Source organism: Otolemur garnettii, unplaced genomic scaffold (genome assembly GCF_000181295.1).
Source record: "Otolemur garnettii isolate 467f Iridium unplaced genomic scaffold, OtoGar3 scaffold00019, whole genome shotgun sequence".
Lineage (NCBI taxonomy): Eukaryota > Metazoa > Chordata > Mammalia > Primates > Galagidae > Otolemur > Otolemur garnettii.
The window spans coordinates 9,009,542-9,035,235 of NW_003852414.1; the positions used below are offsets into that span (position 1 = coordinate 9,009,542).

The 25,694-nt window shown below is 36.2% G+C and overlaps 1 protein-coding gene across 1 annotated transcript in view; it reads right to left on the bottom strand.

The window, feature by feature from the left end:
- The window catches only part of MYO3A (myosin IIIA), a 188,650-nt gene extending 165,502 nt beyond the window's left edge, over positions 1–23,148 (bottom strand). The window contains exons 1-3 of the mRNA XM_012803266.1: positions 22,981–23,148; positions 19,408–19,542; positions 603–707 (exon numbers count right to left, since the gene is read on the bottom strand). Coding sequence (XP_012658720.1) covers positions 603–707; positions 19,408–19,542; positions 22,981–23,148 — 408 coding nt within the window. The remainder of the gene's footprint in view (positions 1–602; positions 708–19,407; positions 19,543–22,980) is intronic.
- Positions 23,149–25,694: the final 2,546 nt, after the last annotated feature.

The window sequence follows — 25,694 nt, forward strand, 5'->3', positions numbered from 1 at the left end:
AAAAGATGGAGACTTTATATTATATTAACCTGGATGGAGCTGAAACACATTCTTAGTAAAGTATCATAAGAATGGAGAAGCAAGAATCCAATGTACTCATTATTAATATATAGCCAGTAGACAATCAATACACATTCACATAAGACAAAAACTCAAATCAGTTCAAGGTGGGGGGTAGGGGGATGAGGGAGCAGGGAGAGAGAAGAGGGAGGGGGATGGGTGTGTCCCACTGAAGGGGCACAATGTTAAGGTGTGAGGCACACCTCTTGGGGGTGGGACACAATTATAAGAGAGGCTCTACCTAAAAATGCAAATGTTGTAAACTAATTCTTTGTACCCCCACATTAACCTGAAACAATAACAAAAATAAAAGGAAATAAAAGGAATACACTTAGGAGGTCAGAATTCAGGATTTTATTGATATAAAGAGAGTAGATTTCAAATTAAAAAAGGAATTAGCTTTGCTAAACATTCCTGATTTTGCATATACTCATGCATCAGTAAATACTAATGCAGTGATATTTTTCTAAAAATAGGATCCACATTTTTTTAAAACTAGAACTGCCTCATAATTAATGCGTAAACAATTCAAATTGCCTCACCATTAGTGCTTCATGCAAAATATAGGCAATTACTGGCTCACTCATCCTTTCACCCCTCTTCAGAAAGCCTTTCACAAGATCCGTCACTGAGCCTCCATTGCACAGCTGAAAAAAAAAGAACATTTCAAGATGGATATAAGGTGGGGTTGACATTTTAACTTCTTGCTATAAAGGTTAGTCAAAAACATTTTACAAAAATGTTCTCATTTTCTGTTTCAAATGCTTACTCCCATCACCTTTGTGATTTCTTAAAAGAAACGAACATATAAACTTTTGTATATGATTAAGCACTGGGACACAGTTTTTTTTATATGAATTAATTTTTAGAAATTAAAATTTATACCAATTTTATATGAATTTAATTTTGAGGAACACTGGGCTTGAGTCTTAAGATCAAGAATAAGAATTATGATTCTACAGATTATTTGCATAATTGCCCCCTACCTTGAATTGATTTGAGTTTTTGAGCTGAGGCATAAAAGCATTATTGATTTCTGATAGTTTAATTCAGTGATTTTTAACCGGTATGCTATGGCTCACTGGTGTGACGAGAGGGGACCTTATGTATACCTCGACAATCTTTAAAGACCATTAATTAAATTATTTTCAAAACATGTTCAAAGCACTGCAAGTATATTCTTCCTTTTTACTTTTTGGGTCATAATTTAAGTGTGCCATGGAAATTTAACTATAGGTTCAAGTGTGCCAGGAGACAGAAAAGGCTGAAAAACACTGGTTTGATTAACAGTGCAATAGATTTCCCATTCTTGATACATAGCTATATAATATTTTATATGTGCACTGATTTAAAATTATGCCTCCTTTCTGGAAAAATTTCAGCCTGCATGGAGGTCAGGATTACAAACACTATTTTAGAAAGCTATTTAAGATATATTTTTTATGATCTTCAGTATCTTTCTCTCCCCACACCCCAAAGGCAGGGAGAAGTTAATTAGAAAAACAAGAGAAAAGTACATTTCCATATCTGGGTTCTCCAAAGTTAGGTGGCATTAAATGTTAAAGAAAACTTTCAGCTGGGGTGGTGGCTCACACTTGTAATCCTGCATTCTGGGAGGCTGAAGCAGGTGGATTGCTTTAGCTCAAGAGTTCAAGACCAGCCTGAGCAAGAGTGAGACCTTGCCTTTACTAAAAATAGAAAAACTAGCTGGGCTTTATGGTGGGTCCCTGTAGTCCCAGATACTTGGGAGGCTGAGGGAAGAGGATCACTTGAGCCCAAGAGTTTGAGGTTGCTGTGAGATATGACGCCATGGCACTCTAGCAAAGGCAACAAAATGATACTCTGTCTCAAAAAAAAAAGAAAAATAAAATTTTCAAAGGAGCTGCTTGTTTGCAGAACAGGGAAACCCTAATACTAGACAGCAGTGAATACAAGAGGGAAGATAACTGGGCAAATGGCCCTGGCCAAGAGAAGTTTTCATCAACAAAGCTCTCTAATTCCTTACTTAGAATTAGTACAATTTCAAAATTTATTTTTGCTCAATTAGCATAAAATGACTTTCCAATATAAAGAAAGGAACGAAATAGCACCTTGATGCCCAGGAGGGAACTTTCCAACCTTCCTTCCCAACCCACTATGGCCAGGAGCAATAGCAGTGTGGGCATCCTGTGGTCCAGACAAGAGACAGGAAATCTTCTCTCCACACTAGGTGAGACACCTCTAGACTGTGCCTCCAAATGCAGATATCTATCAGGCTGTCTCTAACTAAGCTAATGTAGTCTCCTATCAATATAAGAATGTAATTAAGAACCAACAGGGAGCCACAATAGCATGTTATGATTCATACTGATAATCTTCATGAAATATTGGCTGTTTTATAAAATATTAAATGTAAGTAAATTCTTTACATTCCATAAAAAAGAAAAGGATAAAAATATTAAAACTGATATATGAGTTTGTTTTTAATCAATAAGAAGGATTAAAATAGTATATAAAACAAAGAGCAAATATTCTTGAATTAAGCAACAGATTATAAAAAATAAAAATGACCTTATGTTTCCCTTAAAAAATAATTGAATCCGGGTAAACAAATCATGGTGTATCTAGCCAATGCAATTTTTAAATTACCAAGATAGGCTAAAAAGGGAATTTATAATGGGAGACTAAAAAACCCTTAAGTATATCTTTGCAACACAATGCTAAAATAGACCCTTAATGTTCTGTAATCAAACAGAATTGAAGTGTAATTTTCCTAACCCAAGGCTATACTAATTAAATAAGGGAACAGCATAGAAAACGAATTTTCCAACCTAGATGTAGTCAAACATTAAAAAAAAAAACACAACCTAAATTAAATGAGATCATGCTCTATAAACAAATCATTGCCACTAACTTCCAAAGACAGTCTTTATAAGTTCTTTGAAGGTATTCTGTCTTCACAATGTTAGGAGGGGATATGAGATTTTTACTTTAATTTCTGCAAAAGCTTGCCAATTTTTGCGGTTACCATTTCTGACATTTGCTTTTTTTCAATTACTTTGTTTATTCTAAGAATGCTTTAAGGTCATTAGTTTACTCTAACAAAAGCTTATTTTCGTAATACTCCAGTTTTTACTTGGCTTGTTTTATGAAACTGCTATCTGTGCTGTCTATGTGATGAATTACACTTATGGATTTACATATGTTGAACCATGGAATACTATTCAGCCATAAGAAAAGATGGAGACTTTACATCTTCTATGTTTACCTGGATGGAATTGAAACATATTCTTCTTAGTAAAGTATCTCAAGAATGGGGAAAAAATCCAGTGTACTCAATGCTATTATGAAATCAATATGTAAACAACTACACACCCATACAAATGATAAAACACAAATATAGTCTAGTATGGGGAAGGGGAGAGGAGGAAGAGGGGAGGGAAGAAGAGAGAGAGCAATTGGAGAGATCTCACCTAACTTGTACGTGTAAGGGTAGGGTGACCAGATGTTCCGCTTTTGGCGGGACAATCTCGATTTTTAACAATTTGTCCCGGGTACTGTGGCTTTTTTAAAAAGTCCTGATTTTTGAAAAGAATGCAGGAAGGGGTGGGAGAACAGGAAGGGAATATACGGTTTTCAGCTTCCATGTGGCTATTTCCCCAGGGTATGAGTTTTATATTATTTCTGTTAATTTTATGATGTTAAGCTGTAATAATAACAAATAATTGTTGAGAAGTGATTATTGAGAACTGCTTATTGCCTGCCCCGCCCCCTGTCAATGGTGTCCAGCTTTACCAATGTTAAAATCTGGTCACCTTATGTAAGGGTGTTCAGCGCACCCCCGGGTTAAGGGTTCAACTACAACTGGAACTGTTTTACCTTAGAAGTGAAAACAATGTAACCCAAACATTTGTACCCTGATATGGACTTGAAATTAAAAGAAAAAATGTTTTCAATACTCATGTTGGAGTGTTTCTGTAGATACTAATCTTCAGCAAATACCTATAAGTAAAACTTCTAGATGATTTAGTAAGTAAATGTGTAACATTATAAAACACATTATGCATTTCCAAAGCAATCACACCAGTTCATGCTGCCATCACCAGTGTGTAACAGCTCAAGTAGTTTCACAACCTCATCAATACCTGGTATTATTGGTCTTTTAAATTTTAACCACTTTAGCCGGTTGCTAATAGTATTTCATTGTGGCTTTAATTTAAATTTCCTCAAAGATTAAACGCATTAAACATATTATATGTATGTGTATATGTATATGTGTGTATGTTTTTGTATAGTACGTAAAATTTTTTCTCACTTATTTTTAAATTGGGTAAGTGTACTTCATTAGGTAAAATTCCCTTTATTCCTAGGAGCTGAGTGTGTATCACATCTGGGTATTGAATTTTGGCACATGTTTTTCATAACTTTTTTTGATTCTGTTAATGTGATTATGGTGTGGTGAATTTTTAATATTTTAATAAACTCGCATTTCCATAATAAATTCCATTCAGCCGTGATGTGTTAACATTTTCTATCACTATATTTAATTTGTTGGTATTCTGTTTGTTCGTTTGGAATGTTAGACAAGTTTTCTTATCATGTCCTTGTCTTATTTTGTCAGAGTAATGCTGGCCTCATAAAATGAGTCAACCAGACTCATTATTTCCTTCTTACATATTTCACAGGACTCTCATTTCCAGAATGATAATGTGGAAAACTCTTGGATCAATTCTCTAGTAAAAAAGCATAGCTGGTAACAATTAGCAAAATAAACAACTAGTTAAAGTCTATAAGGGCAAATGTCAAAGGAACATTCAGGTTCATAACACAAAATCAGGGAGAGACAGCAAGAGTCTGTGATACTTAGGCCAACCTCTTCCCCACATCCCCAACCAACTCGGTATGACAAAAGCTCTGTGTCTGTTGAATGTTGCTAAGAAGATTGGATTCCTAAAAAGATCCCTTGCTAAAATTAACATGAAAATATCAATAGCAGAAAAACTATGTAACCCTTGGTTTTTTGGTAAGGGCTAAGAGTAATTGTATGAACTTTCTCCCTCTCCCTCTCTTGATGACAGGCACCCTTCAGGGATTCTGCTTATACAACATCTGAAAAGAGCTAAACAGATAGAAGGGAAATGTAAATATTTGTGGTTTACAGCCTCAAAGAGTTCCTGAAAGGACAGGGAGGGTGCAAGCTACCGGCCTTGGTTCCTACCCCAGGGGCAGTATCAATGGCAAGACCTCAATCATCAGTGATAAGCCTGTCTCCTATGGGAAGCAGCCCCTTCTGTTATCAGCCGGCCACTAAGAAGTAAGAAGATGCATGTATCAGTCTCACCATACCCTGGTAATTTGGCTGCAGCCATGGATCTTCTTCACCCCCTTTACAACTCCTAAATAAAAATCCGGAGCACCTGATTCTCTCTGCCAACAGTACCATTTCCCTCTCTGTCACCGTGTTGGCCCCATTTCCCATCTGAAAAAAGTAAGATAAACTTTTTCTTCTATCCTAATCTTTGTCTGGAGAAATCTTTTTCAAAATCCACTAGCCCACACCCCAACAGTTCCCTCCCTCCACAGTTCTCACTGAAGGTCTATACTCAGTATTCTCCTGGGAGAGGCAGACCACAAGAATTTCTCCCAATTCTGTTATAGAGGCTGGTTCAAGGTGAGTTCAAGGAGGGCACTTCCTCTACCCAGTCTCCATTCATAAGGTAGAGGTTCTAAGTCAGGTGTGACAGACTGAGAATAATGGCTTCTCAAGCATTCCCATTCCAGCTTGCTCACAGGGCCTAGGTTCCATGCCAGAAGAGGCAAGTTCAGAAGACCAGAGGCTACTTCCCTGGTCCAGAGTGTCACTCTGAGAGATGTGAGGCCCTGTCTCTGCTACCAGTTCCACAACGTGGCTCAGAGATCTTGCCAGGAGGAGAGGCAGGTCCTAACAACAGAGAACTCCAAAACACAGATGTGACTTTTTTAGGAGAGAATGTGGGGAAGTTTAATCCTAAGAATCCTTTGAAAACAATGGCAATTTTGGTAATTACAAGGAGGCTGGTAACTCCATGAACACAAGCTGACTATAAACTAGCCAGCTTAGCAAACAGAATCACAAAAAGAAACGGTCAAGAACTCTCCAGGTATCAAAGCAAATCTCAAAGACTAGCCACAAAAAGTACTCCTGCAAGGAGGCCTGAACTTTTTTTTTTCCGGGGTGGGGAGCAGTCTCACTACGTTGCCCTCTGTACACTGCGTAGAGTGCTGTAACATCACAGCTCACGCAACCTCAAACTCTTGGGCTTAAACGATTATCTTGCCTCAGCCTCCCTAGTAGCTGGGACTATAGCCACCATAACGCTGGCTATTTTATGTTACAATTGTCATTGTTGTTTAGCTGGCCCAGGCTAGGTTCGAACCCACCAGCCTCAGTGTATGTGGCTGAGACAGTAACCACCGTACTACAAGCACTAACCTAAGCAGACTGTGAAGCAACGCATGCCCCAGGACCCTGCTGACATCCTAGAGGAATCTGGTGCCAATGACAGGAGCCTCATAGCTGGGAGTGGTAACAACAGAGGGAGGTAGCTTAATAGAAAGATCAGAAAAGAGACAAAGCCCCATCAAAACCACTGTCACTGCAAGGTAGCTGTGCCTGTGCCCTAGGCTGTGACCTCTGAGGAGCAACATCAGAGGCCTCCTACTGTGGAGGAAATAGTTTTCACTAAAATAGTCCAGCCAAGTCTCTGACAAATAAGCAAACAACAAGCCCTTCACTGGAGAAATTAGTAACAAGAATACCTACAAATTTTAAGTATATGTTCCAGTTTCCAAAAAAAAAAAGGACATGGCAACCCCAAAAAACCTCAGTCAATGGAAGTTCATTAAGCCAAAGTTGAGGACATGCCCAGGAAAAACACAAACCACAGACATATTTGTGGCTGTTTTTCCAAAGAGAAATTGGTAAGTTTCAGCATTTAAGGGGAATAGGACCTACAGAAAGGGAGAAAAACAAAGCAACAGTAGAGAGTGAGACAAAAGGGTTATGTTCTTGTGAGAGGCAGGAGAGTCTGTATTTTACTCAAGGGAAATATTGGAAGAGAAACAGCAAGTGAACAAGCATTGATATAACGTTCATTTAAACACAGCCCTGCAGTGCGCCACAATACCATGACAGTTAATCATGGACCAGATGGTCTTTTCGCTTCTATTTACGTGGCAAATTGCATTTATAGATTTGTGTATGTTGAACCATCTTTGCATGTCAGGAATGAAGCCAATTTGGCTGTATTTTTTTGGTGTGCAGCTGAATTTGGTTTGCAAAGACTTTACCAAGAATTTACATCTATATTCATAACGGATATTGGTCTGTGGTTTTCTTTATGTTGTTGTTGTGTCCTTTCCTGGCTTTGGTATCAAAGTGATATTGGCTTCATTGAACAAGCTGGAGAGGATTCCTTCCTTCTAGATGTTGTGGAATAATTTCTGCATTATCTGTAGGTTTGGTAAAATTCTTGTGTGATACAAGTGGTCTGGAACTTTGTTAGACTCAATGTCTGGATTTTGCTGTCTTCCATGAGTGAGTATTAAATTTTGTTCTGATAGGCAGCTAATTTATTTGTGGATCAACTTGAACCTTTCAGGTAGCTCTTTTTCCTAGGAATAGTTTAGCCCTTCTTCTAATCTGTAGCATTTCTGAGGTCTCTATTATAAGGGAAGACCTTATTTCTGAGACCTCTATTTCTGAGGTCTTCTCAGAAAAGATGTTCTGAGATGTTCAATAAAGTTTCAACCAAGTTTATTTTGGCTTGTAACTCAAGCATCTCTCAGTGCTACACAAACTCCAATACTTGTGCGGATCACAGCCCACAGCCTTAGAGGAATTCTTTCTCTGGTAACTGTTCTTTGCCCAGTTGCCTGAATTTTCACTCTACATATATCCAGCCCTGTTTTCAAAGATCTTTATGCCGTTTTTTGGATTATTTATATAATCTTTTATGTAGAATTTCAGAGGTTTTTTTTTTCTTTTGGTATAACTCCCTCTTCTATGCAAATCTAGCCACCTCACCCTCTCCAGTCTTCTCAGATCAGCAAGATTGCTTGGATCTCCTTGGGAATGCCATTCTGTGGTCTAGAAATTGCCTCTAAAAATAAAGATGAGGTCACTGTCGTGTTCACCTCGTTTGCTTCTGTTCCTCCGTGTTGCAGCCCTGAACACTCTCTTTTCCAATGTTGAAAAGGTGTTGGGTTCTTTGAAATCAATTTTGTCTTATTTTCCAGTTGTTTATGGTACCAAAAAAGTCTATACCCATACTGTTGTGACCAGAAGTAAAAGCCCCAGAGTATTTTTATGCACACTGTAATTTGAGAACTTCTGACAGTATCTTCCAAACTTTCCTTTGGAAAGTGTTTGTTAGAAAAAGTAGTTTTCAAGACCCCATCATTGGAGTTTTTGCTTCAGTAGGTTCAGGACGGTGGGATTCTTGTCATTATAGTTTGCAGAATAGTTCAAAGAAGAAAGGTACTAAAACTATCCTTATTTTGGTTTACAAGTAGCAAATTAAAATGCTATCTCCTTACATAGGTGTTCTTTGACTAGTATTTCCATAAAATTCTTCTCTTTCATTTTCTATTAATGTACCTATTTATATTCTTCATAGCATTGATAAAAATATATAATTGCTTAATTAGTTGTTTCTTTAGTTTTCAAGTATCTTTCCCCACAACTAGATTATAAGCTCCATGATGACAGAGTGTGTCTTGTTCCTTCTTGAACACAAAAACCTGCCAAAATGGCTGATTCAAAGTGACAAATTACAGGCGGTGCCTGTGGCTCAAGGGGTAGGGCACTGGCCCCATATATTGGGGGTGGCGGGTTCAAGCCCTGCCCTGGCCAAAACAAAAACAAACAAACAAAAAAGTAAGAGATTACTATTTATGGAATAAATACATGACTGGGTGAATAAACTTAAGTTCTGTAAAGTTATGCTTGCATCCACACCCTCACAATGACAGAAGGCCATCTGCTATCATGGGAGGGAAGGCACCTCTTTGAAGTATATCATGTTTGACTTAGTTTCAATAAAGCATAATAATATACCAAATTCTGGATTCTAATAAAGGACTGATAAAATGTTAATGAAAATCGAGACCATCAACTAACATATGTTTTCTAATATATAATTTTGTAATGTGTAAAACTTTCATCTTATTTTCTAATGTGTAAACTAGAAGCACTATATTTTTTATTTATTTTTTCTTTTGAAACTGAGTCTCACTATGTCGCCCTCAGTAGAGCGCTGTGGAGTCACAGTTCATAGCAACCTCCTATTCTTGAGCTTAAGTGATTCTCACGCCTCAGCCTTCCAAGTAGCTGGGACTACAGGCACCTACCACAATGCCTGGATTTTCTTTTTTTTTTTTGGTTGTAGTTGTCATTGTTGTTTGGCAGGCCTGGTGTATGTGGCAAGCACCCTAGCTGCTGAACTACAGGTGCCAAGCCATTATTTTATTATCTTTTAAAAAATTTCCTATTCATATGAGGGTACAAATGATTAGGTTACACTGTTTCCCATGGCATTTAACCATGTTAACTATAAAACTAATCCTTTTATAGTTATGGTACTACTGAGATTATACCGTTTGAATTCTGCTTTTCGTGGCATTTTCTTAGTTATTATGTTAAGACATTTATATTCTGCATTTAGTAAATTTCACATGTACCCTTGTAAAATGCACCGTATGTGTGGTCCCACCAATTACCCTCCCTCCACCCATCCTCCCCCCCCCGTGAGTTTAATGTTTTATAAAGATCACTTAGATATTGTTGAGCTCCAGTATTAAAGCTTATTAATATATTCATCTAATACTTCATAGAGTCATCTTTACTAATCATTCCTTTAGAGCTACCTTTAGACATATATGTGTTGGTGAGGTCCCTGTTGCAGTTATGTATGTCCCACACCCAGGAGGTGCCCTACACCTTTACATTGTGCCCATTAGGTGGGAGCACACCAATGTCCCTCTCTCTTCTCTTCTTCCCCCTTCCTCGTCCCCCAATCCCTAGAAGCAGTATTTTCAAGGTATTATTGATATACGGGATCAATAATTGAATTTACTACAAAGATTGAAGTATTTTGGTAATTGTATACAATCATGTAACCAATAAATCAAAATACAGAGCAGTTCCTTCACCCTTTGAAATGTTTTAAAATTTCTTTAGAGAAATATCTCGATAACATTATCCACAAGAAATATATAATAAGGAGAAAAATAACTTATTGGAAGAACTATCGTAATACATACCATAAAACCCTATTAATTTATCAGATAGCAAGGCATCTCTGGTCACCTCATTTTTTTTTTAACCTGTGAAGTAATACTATGAACTTGCACTCCCCTTCAGAGAAGCTGATGCTTTTGCAAGTGCTGTCATATGATTAGGGAAAAAAGACTTACACATGAGGTCAGACAATTAAGTTCGCAAACTCATCCTAGGAAAAGGGCTGCATACCTCATTGCTAGATAATCACTACAGTCACCAGATACTGTAGTGATACTGAAGGAGTACGTCAAAAGTGACCTTAGGGATATTCAGCAATGAGGTATGTGGCATTTTATCTAGGATGAGTTCATGAACTTATTCGTTTGACTTAGTGTGTGTGTGTGTGTAATTTACATACTTCCTAGGTTAGAAGAGTATAAAGAGTACACTTAGACTTTTTTTCATCTTGCCCTTTAAACAATAACAAAAAAAAAATGAGACAACCTTAGGTAATTGGCTGTCTGTTCTGCTGTAAGTATACTAAATGACAGCTTTCTCTGTGAGAGCTGGGAATGGCTATTCCAGCTCTAAGAACACAAAAGGAATCATGCTGTTAGTCCGCTTCTCCACTGCAATTGTGAACTGCCAAGAAGAAGAAGGAGTGACGCTGTGTTCTCTGGGAAACTCAGAGGCCCAGCTTCCCATCCTTCCCTGCTCCTCCCCACCCCTCACAAGTACACAGGTCTGTAAAAGCTTTGCATTCCTTTCTAGGTGCATGTTATCTTGGGGGCAGTAACATTAGGGGTTAACAGGTGACCAAACAAAGTACACTTTCACTCTCACCCATGCTTTTTCTATCATCCTACGTTTCCTTTCCTCAGGGCAGGCCTTATGTTATTTACTAGATGTAAGTATCGAAACAGAATAACCCATAATGCATGACACATCAAAGTAGTAGTTACGTCTATGAAAACCACTTTGATGACCTATAACGTGCATTTGTGAGGCTTTATGACTATTTACTGAATTTTCGTGCTTTGAAATACCACCTCCAGTTGCCAATCTTTGATCTCCTGAAAGGGATATAATTTCAAAGAGAAAAATTGCCATAATTGGAAAGCAAAGAGAGAAAGTAACGCTTCTATTATGAATGAACAAATCAGAACCAATTCAGATGAATAATAGAATGCAGTCTGTAGCACCACTGTGAAAGGAGCAATTATAGCTACAACTGGATTATGAGGGAAAGCGTCTTTTCACAGAAGGATGTCCTAACTGAATTTTGGCTCCATCATGGCTGACGGCATGCTAAGCGAATAGCTCCTGAGAGAGTCCAGATTTCTTCTCCTTACATACTTAAAATGCGGTTGCTCACCCAACCAAGAAGGGGAAATTACAGTTCGAACTCAGTTCTTCCCTTTGTGTTCATCAGTAGCAAATGTTCCATACAAGAGTGGTCTAACTTAATTTCAAGTTTGTATTTTGGCCTCTGGGTTCAGCAGGTAAGCAGATACAGAAACCTAAACCTTCCCAGCAACCCCCATCCTTTATATTGACCCTGAGCAGTAGACATGAGGGTATAAAGGAACTTCAAGGTCAAAACAGGTACCTACATCTTACTAAACAGGTCAGTCAAGAGATGCGGTAGCAACTGGCAGAAGGGAACAGATACAAATGGGTATAAACCTTCCCAGCAGCCCCCATCCTTTATATTGACCCTGAGCAGTAGACATGAGGGTATAAAGGAACTTCAAGGTCAAAACAGGTACCTACATCTTACTAAACAGGTCAGTCAAGAGATGTGGTAGCAATTGGCAGAAGGGAACAGATACAAGGTGTGAAATGAGAGGTAAGTAAAGACAAACAAAAAAACACTGGTTCTCCCTTTATGCCTACATCATTAGGAAAACCTAAACTACTAAGTGACAATACACATTCCCAAAGAGGTTCTGTAAACACTCCGAATCAGTTTCCACAGCTTAAAACTTCATTTGATTTTCTAACTGGAATTTCAGAGGCCCAGATGATACTAGCACTGTTTTACTCAACCTGGGCAACATTTAGAGCCTAAAAGTGAACATATAGAGAAAGATGGAAATCATTCCTAAACAGAGTCTTATATATCATTCATGCATAAAAATGTGTATAATAATAAAAGAAAGGAAAAATATGAAAAAGAGAAAACTCGTATCAGAAAGTGAAAGAAATAATTTAAAAATTGCAACTAAAGAAAACAGACTGCCCTACAAGATCCAGTAAAACATTATTGTTAGGATTTCAATTCTGGATGGAAATAAAAGTAAAATGATTTTTTTTAAGTGAAGAGTCATCCTGCAGGCGCTTGTATGGCTAGTATGGTCATCCCCACATGCCAGGTTTATAATGAGGGCTGTCACTCATTGTTCACATACACAGCCCCTCCCCCTACCAAGACACACCTTCTTTATGTAGATTCACAGTAAAAGCCTAATAACATTGTTAACATGACCTTCTGGGTAACGTCACAGCCACTGCCCTTCTTTTGGTATCCAAATGCAAAATAACTTATTTGGGTTTATTACAATAAGAGGTATAATTAGCAGTCATTTCGGAGTACAAAGTATTGCTGCCACTAGCCAATTTTCTGAAAGTGCCTCTAAAGCAGCACCTGCACCATTCATGTTTATAAATCAGGTAATTGTACATCTAGCCACTTATGTGTATATGTAATTAGTCTAATTTCCATATTCAAATTAATTATCTTATATACAGTTTGCCAACTTCTTGCTTTCTTTATCCTTTATTCCCCTCCACTTTGCAAGTTAAAATACCTCATATTTCTGATCTATTTTTATTTATTAAGCTGCAATTATATTTTCCCTAATGATTTAAGGATATTTCCAATATCCCCAATCTGATAATAAGATATAAGGACAAAGTTCACTGAAACTCATTCATTACATCAGGAATGTACTGGATGTTCTAAAAACATTTTAATCAATCTTTTCTGCTCTCTCAAAAACACATTTAACTATGATACAGAGTCTCCAACTCTTATCTAATTCCAGCAATAATAGAGGGAAATGCCAAGATATTGGGATAGAAATTTGATAGGAATGAAAGACAATGATTAATCTCATTCAATATTTTTTATCTCATTCAATATTTTTAAGTTCTAGGCAAAGATTTATACCAATTTCCTTGCTATTTATGCTGACATTAAATGCTAATCTGTCAATGATTCCACATGGAAGAAAGGTTACAAATGGCATTACTGAAAATATTTTGAAGGATAAAAATATAAAAAAATTATTCATGACTATATCAAGGATTTTCACAGCATTACATATCAAATATAAAAACACAAACATGAAATAAACTCTAAAGTTCTCTACTGATGTAAGGCAAAATGGTTTAAGTTTATAATTCAAATTTTATTACTTGGATAGCTAAGTTTATATGATAAAAAGTTTAGTTTTGTTTTTATATGTCAAAATATAAAGTTATCTTAAACTAGAGATATATAAAATAAAGTTGATCTTGAATAATATGAATTTGTACTGCAGGGGTCCAGTGATACAAGGATGTTCTTCCACCTCTCCTCACTGAGACAGCAAGCCCAACCCCTCCTCTTCCTCCTTCTCCTCAGCCTACTCAACATGAAGACAAGGATGAAAACCTTTACAATGATCCACTTAATGAACAGGAAATGCATTTTCTCTTCCTTGTGACTTTTTTAATCACATTGTCTTTTCTCTAGTTTACTATATTAAAAATACAGTATATACAACATACACAGTATATATAGTAAGAAAACAGTATATAATACATATAACACACAAAATATGTGTTAATCGACTATTTACAAGGTATGACAACTAAGTTCACAAACTCATCCTAGAAAAAGAACTACATGCCTCCCTGCTGATTATCAAGACAAACACTTTTTAAATACTTCTCATGGGAAGCAGCACCTAGTCCACACTTCAAAGCAATTTTGGAACACTTTTTCTGATATGGCCATAAGAACCGTCATTGTAGTACGCTTGATGTCCTAAATGTCATCAAAATGTCTTCCTTTCAATCTTTCCTTTATCTTTAGTTAAAGAAAAAAGTTAATGGGGGCCAGATCAGATGAGTAGGGAGAGTGTTCCAATACAGTACTTTGGTTACTTGCTAAAACCTCCTTCACAGGCAGTGCTATGTGAAATTGGTGTATCATTGTGATACAAGAGCCATGAGTTGTTGGCAAAAAGGTTAGGTCATTTTCATCTTTTTCACCCAGCATTTTCAGCACTTCCAAAGAGTGAACTTGGTTAACTGTTTGTCTAGTTGGTACAAATGCAAAATGAATAGTCCCTCTGATATCAAAAAGGTTAGCAACATCATTTTGATTCTTGATTTGGACTAATGGAACTTTTTGGGTCCTGGAGAATAGTCTGATTTTGTGCAGTTTGATGCCTTGTTTCAGGGTCATATTGGTACACCCATGTTTCATCACAAGTGATAAGATGGCCTAAAACATCCTCTTGCCTCTCCAAAAGGTCTTTGCAAATTTTGATTCTCCTTTGCTTTTGTTCAATGGTGAGCTCCTTTGAAATCATTTTTGCATGTACCTTTTTCATGCCAAAATTATCAGTTAATATTTTCCTGTTTCTCAATCAATGTTTACTTGGTCTGCTATGACTCTAACACTCATCTGATGATTCTGATGCACAATTTGATGAATTTTTACAATGTTTCCATCAGTTCTGCCCATTCCTGGCCACCGCAACCTCTCTTCATCAGTGATGCTTTCTCTCCCCTCAGAAAAACATTTAATCCACTTGTACATTGCTGTTTTCTTCATGGAATTATCCCCATAAACTTGTACTAACGTGTCTCTGAGTTCACTTCCACTTTTGCCAAATTTAACAAGAAATTTAATGTTTGTTCATTGTTCTAACTCAAACTCTAATATTCTTCCAAGAGAACACAAAAACACTTGACAATAATAAATACCATTTAGCAAGACACATTTAGCAAGCCATGTGTTGACATGAAAACAGCTGTGAGACAATGATATACCAAGGTTATGAAATCTTACTGAGTTGTTTGTACAGTGCTGCCAACATAAGAGCATAGTAACAAGTTCAGGAACTTAATTGTCATACCTATGTTATTGGTAAGGCTTCAAGTCAATGGTAGGCTATTAGTAGCTAAGTACTACTTTTGGGTAGTCAAAAGTTATATGTATATTTTCAACTGTGCAGGGATCAACATCCCTAACCCCACATTGTTCAAGGTCAACTACAGTTCTAAAATCACAGTCTATTTTTAAAGGATATAAATGGTTATTGAAATTATTAAAACTATGTGAAACAACATATATCATCAGATGGAGGAAAGTGTTCTTGAAAATAGTATTTTACATTTTGAAAGGCTCTATCATACAATTAAAGCTAGCAGGTGAAACATAAAAATTTATTTCTTCTCACCCATGAATCTCTATTAAAATGCTAGTAAAAGAATAAAAAATTACAAACCACAAAGAATAGAGGGTAGAAAGAAGGGAGAGCAGAGGACAAGAGATTTGAACAAAATTTTGAAATCTGGAAAGGAGATAAGCAAATGGCAACTGATTTAGCATTGCAGAGGTAGTTGCAAGGTAACGCATATGTTGAAGCTATTTTGAGGTCACCTAAGCAGATGAACCCAGGCAGTGCAGGGAATAATGAAAGTTAGCATGCAGTTGGAGGTGAAGGGCAGAAGAGATGGGATCATTTGGACGTCTCCAATCAAAAGCCTTTTCATCCCATGTACAAAGTATTCACATCCAGGTGTCTGCCTGAACACTCCTCCCTCTTTTTCTCTCTCTCTTGCCCCCCCTCCCAGAGTCAGAGACTGAAGATCTTGTCCCATATAGGAACTGGAAAATGGAGGGACTCAAGATTTGGTGACCTCAGCAATGTGGGTAATGGAATGAGGTACTTCCTACTACATGATGTGCAAAGACTTGGTGACATCAGCAAATGTGGGTAATGGGATGAGGTACTTCCTACTACATTGATATGCAAAATGGAGAAGTAAACCTGGAAAGAGAAGAGCAAGGAGTCCAGAAACCAGTGAGTTCCACCCAGGTGAATATCAGAGGGATACGAAGATGCATGGCAGACCTCTGGACTGGGCCAGGGTTCCAGAAGTGCAATGGTTGACCCAGTAAATGTTAAGTACCTGGATTACTAAATGAGACAGCAGAGAAGCTTAGTTGTGGTTAGTCCAGGTACCACAATCACAACACATTAAAAGTATAGACCTGCTGAGGGGAAAGTGGCCTGGCTAGACTGGATCTGCATTTTTATTGCTTTAGCCCATTTTGGTACTACCTACTTTTTATCAACCAAGCAAATGTATTTACTTTAAAGAAGATAACAATGATTAATTCTATCTGAAATTTTATTAAGTGAAAAAAAGGATAATTTCATAAGTAATATTGTTCATCATTGTAAACATACAAAAAAAGAAGTAAATGTTTTAAATGTTGAGAATGTATTTTTATAGCTTTGAGTGTTTTCTTTAATGAGCACCCATTACTGGTAGAAACATTTTAAAACTATAATAGAAAAATATGAATATGAAGTATAAAAATAATATAATTTACACAGCATTACTATATCTGCTATGCTTTGAATGTGACCCATACAATATCCAGGTATTGAAATGTAATGGCAAATGTGATAGCATTGAGAGGTAGGGCCTGTAAGACGGAATTAGAAGGCCAAGGTAGGAGGGTTGCTTGAGTTTAGGAGTTTGAGACCAGCCTGAGCAAGAGAAAAGGACTACTTCTACAAAAAAACAGAAAAATTAGCCAGACATGGTGGTATACACATGTAGTTCTAGCTACTTGGGAGGCGGAAACAGGAGAATCACTTGAGCCCAGGAGTTAAGAGTTTGCAGTGAGCTGTGATGGCCCCCTATACTCTTGCTAGGGTGATAGAGTGAGACCTTCTTGCAAAAAAAAAAAAAAGGTAATTAGGCCATGAAGGCCCTTCCCTGGTGAAGGGATTAAGACCCTCATAAAAGAGTCTTCACACTGCATTTGGCTTGCTTGCCTTTCTGCCTTCTACCACATGAAGACACAGCATTCCTCCCCTCCAGAGGTGCTATCTTGGAAGTAGACAGCAGGCCTCAGCAGACAACTGAATTGCTGGTGCGTGCCTTGACCTGGTGTTTCCCCTACTTTCAGAATTGTGAGGAATAAATTTCTGTTCTTTGTAAATTAGCCCTAACCCTAGCCCGAAGTCTGTGGTTTTTGTTATAGTAGCACAAACGCACTAAGACAGTACTGTTTTAAGAAAACCAGTGCAACATTCAAAAAGAAATAGTTAAATGCTAATAAAATAATGAACACAATAAGTATATGCTGTTAACAGTAGCCAGAGGTATTTACTGTCCTTGGTTTTGATAAAATCAACTTTTAAAAATTCTACTAAATATTATTAGAATCAATGGTAATTAACCTCCTTTAAATAATAATGTTGAATGAAAATCAGAGAAAATGAATTCTAAGACTGGCAGTCACCTGAACAGAGAACCTTTGAAAATAGTATTTTACCTTTTGAAAGGCTCTATAGGACAATTAAAGCTAGCAAGTGAAACATCAAAATTCATTTCTTCTCACCCATGAATCTCTTATTCAAATGCTACTAAAAGAATAAAAAAATACAAACATAAAGAATGGAGGCCAGAAAGAAGGGAGACCAGAAAAGAAATTTCAACAAAATTTTGAAATCTGGAAAGGACATAAGCAAAAGTACCCTACTTTGAGTACTTTTGCCTTGGAAAGTATATCCTTCAAGCATGAGGAAACCTGCTTTAGGACCTGTGAAGGCAGATTCTTCAGCTTCCCTTTGGCAAGTTCATATGAACACTATTTTTAGTAAGCATTTTTCCTCATACATGTAAATTCTTTGTTCTGTAGTTTAAGTCACTGGCATTCACTAAAGACAAAGAGAACATCGCAGTTCTCTATTTTTGCCTAATGAAGGCTCATTTAATGCTAATTTTCTCTTATATCATTGCACCTGGCACGCTCTGTCATCTGTTAACTAAATAATATACAGATGAATAAATAAACATTATAATGAAATCCCTTTTTAACTTGTTTTTCTGCAGGAAAAAGAATCTCAATTTCTTTAGTCTTTTATTGTGAAGTCATGTAATCCCCCTTAAATCATTTTCTTTTTCTATTTACTTATTATCATTTTTTAATCTTTACATACACATGTGATTATCAGGTTTCCACTTTTTGCCTTCACAGAATTAAAAAGGCTTAAAATTTAACAACAATAACAACGTTTAAGATAAGGACTAGAAACAAAAACCTCATAAAGAATGAATGAAAATTAATACACTCAGAAAAGAAATCAGATGCTTGCTGCAACGAAGTATTAAGCAATAATAATAATAGTAATGCAAAGAAAGTAACATTCACATTGTCAAATAAGAGTATGTCTATTATAGAATGCTTTGACTCTGAGGTTCAGTATTGAGTCATCAATTAACTTCTTATTTTTTTCCCAAAGTCTCAAAAAATAGACAACTAATATTTATAAATAAAAATAAAAGATAATTTCAAAAAACAGATCATGCCAAATCTTATAGACAATAGAAAAAGAAGAAATACTTCAAAATCATTCTGCTTAATCTGGATACACCTGATATTAAAATTGGAAAAAGTATATTATTATAAAGGGGAAATTACAAACATAATTCACTTTTAAATGAGGATGCAGTATCCTGTATCCTAAACAACATATTAACAAGTTGAAGTAAAAATTAATGTTTAAGTAATGTACTTTAGTCAAAATCGAATGCAATTTATGTAAGAATTAGTCACTATTTTCTTTTTTTTTTTCTTGTCCTTACCCTCACCCCCTCCCTCGTTAAATCTTTAATAGCCTTTGAGGTGTCCCTTTAATTTCCTGATGACAATTTTAAGATGATAAGGCTAGAACTAGGCACAACATTCCACCGAGGACATGACCAGTCAGGAACATTGTTTCATGGTGTGAATGCTACATATATATTGTCATTCCGGAATCATACCACACATCTCCAGCTATACAAGTAATGCTGAAAACACTTACCTCAAGAACCAACCACAGCTTATCTCCACTGACTTTATCCTTCTTAAAGTAAATTCCGTAGAACTTGACCACGTTCGGGTGGTCAGAAAGAGTTTTTAAGATGTTATACTCTGCCTCAATCTCTTCATCAATATCCTAGTTTCAAAAAGTCGTAAGAAGAAAACCATGAATAATATCAAAGATGCAGAGGCTACAAAATATAGAATTTGATTTTGTCAAAGCAAATTCATTACCGTTTTTACCATGCTTAGTACTACATACTGAAATTTCTCATTGTCTTGTTTAAGGAGAGAGGTTGTGATGTTCGGGCTCATCAAATCCATCGCAAATTATATTAATGCCATTGAATTTAAAAGGGCTAAATAAAAGGTTATTTTTATATGTAGTTCGAAAGAAACATACCTGGAGAACTATAATACTTCAGACGATTTTGCTTTTTTTCTGTATCATTAACTTGGTTACAGTGGCAAAGCTATTGATGTGAAAGGAAAGCTTTTAGTACTAAAAAGCTGGTTTGCTTTGTTTCTTTGGAAAACAGGGTAACTGAAAGCTATTAAAAAAAAAACAAAACAGTCATACAAAAACTAAACCCCACTTTGTCCAAAGAGGTAAAATAGAGTTAAATTACAAAAGATGGCACACAACCTTTAGAGAACTAAAAGCACATTCATGAGAAGTAGAAAAGGTTGCTATTGTGTCAATAAAAATTCAAGATAGTCACTAAGTTCTGTTTCTAGAAAATCATATATACATGAGACCACTCACTGAGTAATAAATAAGACAAATCCTTATTACTATTATTCTTACAGTGGCCTATAATGTCTGTGCTGCTCTATTACAGAACCCGGCAATCCCAGAGGTAGAAAGAAATTTAGATATGAGCTCTAATTTTATTTTATTTTTTAACTGATAAACAGTTTTTGGTTCTAAAATAGCATGTTTTTGTGATGATTGTTTTAGCAAAATTAGATGTAATGATGGAAATATAAATCTGTTTTGTGTCATAAAATGTTTCATATTAAATTTTAAATTTTGTCATTATTTGGTCTGTTGCCATTGCCAATGCTACATTTCATTTTTCATAATGGACTTGCTTTTATAAGCCAATTCTTCATATTTAAAATCCATTTAATGTAACAGTGGACCCTAAATATACATTTTTTTAAATTAAATCATAGCTGTGTACATTAATGCAATCACAGGTGTGGTGTTTTCATATACAATTTGAAATACTCTCATCAAACTGTTTAACGTAGCCTTCATGTCATTCTCTTAGTTATTGAGTCAAGACATTCATACTCTTGTACCCTTGTAGGATAAACCTATACCACAACTTATTAATCCATTTGTAGGTTGATGGGCACTTGGGCTTCTACCATGACCTAGCAATTATGAATTGGGCTGCAATAAACATTCTCATACAAATATTTTTGCTGTAATGTGATTTTTTGTCTTCTGGATATACACCTAATAAAGGAATTGCAGGATCAAATGGCAGGTCTATTTTTAGTTCTCTAAGTGTTCTCCAGATGTCTTTCCAAAAAGAGAGAATTAATTTGCATTTCCACTAGCAGTGTAGAAGTGTTCCCTTTTCTCCACATTGATGCCAACATCGCTGGTTTTGGGATTTTGTGATATGGACTAATCTTAATAGTCCATATCACAAAATCTTTATTAGAACAGTTCCCTTTTTATTTTTTTAAAAATATTAAGATTGTACAAGTGTTTTTGTTACATGGACATCAGGTGTAATGCTTCATTCAGGGTTTATAGCGTGCCTGTCACCAGAATAGTGTTCACTGTACATCTCTATTTTAGAGAGAAGAAAATCAAGCTCAGAGAAGTTGCAGCCAGAACTGGTTAGTATAAAATTCACATTTAGACTCCGAGCCTACTACCTTCTAATCCAGCTCATTTAATCTCTTTCCTGGAGAGAAAATTACTAATTAAAAATACATAATAGTAAGATCCCTTTAATTTCAAAAATAAGCCAATTTTTATAAAATACTTGGATGCATTTATATTTAAGATTATAATTTCTTGGTCATAAACCTTTTTGAGTTGATTTGTTACAAAATGAATGAAGAGTAAGTAAATAATTCTTAGGGAAACATATACATACTTATGACAAGAATAAAAGCAAAAGAACAAATTAAGTACTACTGTTTCAAAACCTACATGTTTCATTAAATTGGTAATACTACACATGATTTATAAGGTTTATAAATATGCAACATGAGTAAATTGGGAAAGAATAATGGTTACATGTATTATAAGCAATTTGTTCCTCTCCATCAAGAAGGAAGGGAATGGGAGAGATATACTAACTATGGGACGAGATGATGGGATCAGACTGGTCTTTTCTCTTGCAATCACACACCCTAGCTAACCCCTGATAGCAAAAGATAGAAGAAACAGGACACCAGTCGCGTTGGTATAACTTAACTTGTGCCTCTCTTTCCTCCTCTTCCATGGTTAGAAATTCCCACCAGAGGAATATGAACACATTCAACATCAGTTACACCTCAGCATTGTGTTTCCTATTTTTTTCCTCCAGTAGATGTAATTTATTACATTAAAATAAACTTTTCTCCCCTTCTTGAGACTCTGCTCAAAGTAATATGAAATAGTATAGTGATAATGGATGAATCAGAAATAAAGTACAAAGAGAGAGACCTTAAGATGGACCCACAGAGGCCCAGAGACCTTCTGCAGTATTCTACAGTTTGCTGGTGGATGTGCTGTGACAAGGACAGGACTTGAAGACCTTCCTGCACACATTTCATCCTTTCCATCATGCCATGCTTATCAAGAGTCTCTTACATTTGGGGAGCATGTGATAACCGAGCTTATTCTCGCTTACCCACTGTGCCATGGAGAGCTAGGTATCTCCTAGTAGCCCCAAGATATTCCAAAACTGTCAGCTTTCATTCCCAGAAAACAGAATCTCATGCTCTTAACAACAGAGACAAAGCTCAGCAATTAACCCTCATTGAGGCCATGGAGGCCTTCCTGGAGCAGAGACAGCAGAACTGAACGTGAAATTCAATTCTTCCCAATGATGAAAGCTCATCCGGATTTCTGCTTTGGAAACATTTAAGCAAACCTGAAAATTAATTTTCCTTTTCTGAAAAGGAAAATTTAATTTAATTTAAAAAATTTAATTTTTGAAAAAATCTTTGTCAGTGTGGCTTAAGAAAAATTCTGCTTGAACCCTAAAATTTATTTAGGTAAGAAGAAAAGGTCTGGTTAAGATGATACCTTAGGGTTATTTCTCAACCCATGAATTTGTATTTGTAAAATTTTCTAAATTGAAAATAATACATAATCAACTTAATAATATTGTATCTGTCGAGAGTGATTTATTTGTCTTATGCATTTATTCCTTCCCTTACCAAGTATTTATTTTCCCTTCTTATACAAGTAGACTTTGCTTTTACATATTTTTAAAATGATAACTTCTTTTAGAATGACATTTTGGTAAGCAAATCAAGATAAGATATAGATACACTTTATAACCTGTTAATATAAATACAAACAAAGTCAATTAGGATGAAAAAAACTATGACTTACGTGAATTGGATCCAGAATTTTGACGGCTGCTTTTTGGCCATTTTTCTTATTCATTACTTTAAAAACTTTCCCATAAGTTCCTTTGCCAATCGTTTCAGTAATTTCCCATGTATCAGAAGGATCAGGAAAGTTGTCAAAGATGATTGTTTTTCCAATTAATGGAAACATGTCAAAGGTTTAAATCCCTAGAGAGAAAAAGTACAGTTTCATCTGTATTTGAATGAGGATAGGAAATGGCACGCATAAACTCTCGGGAGAGTATCTGATATTTTCACCGATATGGTAGAAAATACATAACAGGTACTAAACATACTTCAGAGTCAGAGAAAATTTTAATTCTTCTCATTTGGAAACAGATTAATATGAGGTTAAGAATGTTTTGTAAGCAGAACTTTGTTTCTATGTTTAGTATAGTTCCACATTAATTGCTATTTGGAGATTAAAGTAAGAGAAATGTCTTTATATAACTTTGATTTACTTCTTCATAATCATGTATTACAATGAATCAAAGATTTTCAGAATGAACCCTAAAGATGATCAAATTCAACTTTCTCATTTAAGCAAAACCCACACTTTATAAGGCATCAAATTTTATGTCACTTCTCTATGTGAAACTCAGTAATGAATCTTCTCCTTCATTTTTAGGATGGAATTTCCTTAACATAACCTACCAGCTCCTTTAAAATATGGCTCTTGCTTGATTTCCTAGACTTTCTCTATACTTTTTCTCTTTTGAGATAGAGTCTTACTATGTCATTCTGGGTAGAGTGCCGTGGCGTCACAGCTCACAGCAACCTCAAACTCTTGGGCTTAAGTGATTCTCTTGCCTCAGCCTCCCAAGTAGCTGGGACTACAGGCGCCTGCCACAACGCCTGGTTACTTTTTGTTGCAGTTGTCATTGTTGTTTTTCAGTTGGCCCAGGCTGGGTTCAAACTTGCCAGCCTTGGTGTATGTGACTGTCACTGTAACCACTGTGCTACAGGCGCAGAGCCTATACTTTTTCTCTTATATATACACTATACTCCAGCCACTCAGGATCCCTCAGCCCTTTCCTTTTCTGCTTGAGAATCTTCTTTTTTTTTTTTTTTCCAGATTGATATGAAGGTACAAATGTTCAGGTTACATTGTTTTCATTTCTAAGGTCAAGTTCAAGTTGTAGTCAAACCCTTCACCCAGAGGGTGTGCTGGACACCCTCACACTGTGCACTTCAGGTGAGATCCTGCCAATCACCCGGCCTCCTGTCCCCTCCACTCTCCTTCTCCCCTTCCCTTGCTCTCCTCTCACCTCCTCTCTTCCCATTCTCCCCTTCTCCTCCCTAGACTGTATTTGTGTTTTTCTTTTGTGTGGGTTGTAGTTTATACATTGGTTTCATATTAGCATTGAGTCCATTGGATACTTCCCCCCCCCATTATGTGATGCTTTACATAAACCAAACTTACCTGAAAAAATTGCATTTTAGGTAAATTCCTGCTCATTTTAGGTGTTAAGCTCAAATACTACATTATTGGTGATTCTCTAAATCTTTTCCTGATTACTTCAGAATTAAGTGCTTCTTTACCTGGGCTATTAAAGCACTTTATGCATATTTTATTATTTATCACTTTTCATAATATGTTATAGTAACATATTTATTAATCTAAGCAAGAGTTGCCTATCTTTGTATCCTCAAAACTCATTCAAATAGTTCGCACACATTTGGAGTTCATTTTTTCACTTAATTCTTAAGCTTGTATATTGAAAACCAACAGTGAACTCCTGTTAGTGTGTCATAACTGAAGACTGTGTTCAATATTACAGCATGAAAGGCGGTATTCCACGTAATGAATGTTTCTCCTGGTTGAAAACTCCTATTTCAGAGGTTTAACAAGATTTGATTGGGTCTTTTGGTCTGAAATTTATATTATATAGACGGCATAAATGCTTATTTGAATGACTCAAGTAGGTACATGTAAGAAGTAGTTATCCTGTCACTGATTGTGAAACCATTAAAGAGGATGATTATTTCTGATTACCTCTTTGCATTCTGGATCAAAGACATGAATTTCATAAAGATTAAGTGTTCTAAGAACTATTCAGAAGTGTGTTTTTATGAAGTAATATAATTTTTAGCAGGCATTCATAGCCATTTACTAGATGATGTGTCCTTAAGTATAATGATTCAGAATTTGATCCTGATCTTGTTTTGAATTCTCATATTTTTTTTCAGTTCTGCCTAATCCTTGTTTCTTTCCTTTACTTTAAAAAGGTTTGAAGGGCTGGGTGCAGTGGCTCATGCCTGTAATCCTAGGACTTTGGGAGGTCAAGGCAGGAGGATTGCTTAAGGTCAGGAGTTTGAGACCAGCCTGAACAACACAGTGAGACTTCATCTTTACAAAAAATAGAAAAAGTTTCAGGGTATGGTGGCATATGCCTATAGTCCTAGCTACTCATGAGGCTGAGGCAGGAGGATTTCTCGCACTCAGGGGTTTACGGTTGGTGTGAACTATAATGATACTATTGTACTACAGTCTGGGTGACAGAGTGAGACCCAGTCTCAAAAAAATAACCCTTAGAAACACCTTTCCTAACCCACCTTCATGAAGTTCGCCGTCAGCACTGACTCTGTTATTCTTCCGTTAGAACGGAAGTTGCATGAGGGTACCAGCTTAGTTACCTTTAGTATTGGAACCATAACTTCCAGAACAATGTCTAGCACGTGGTAGGCAATAAATAA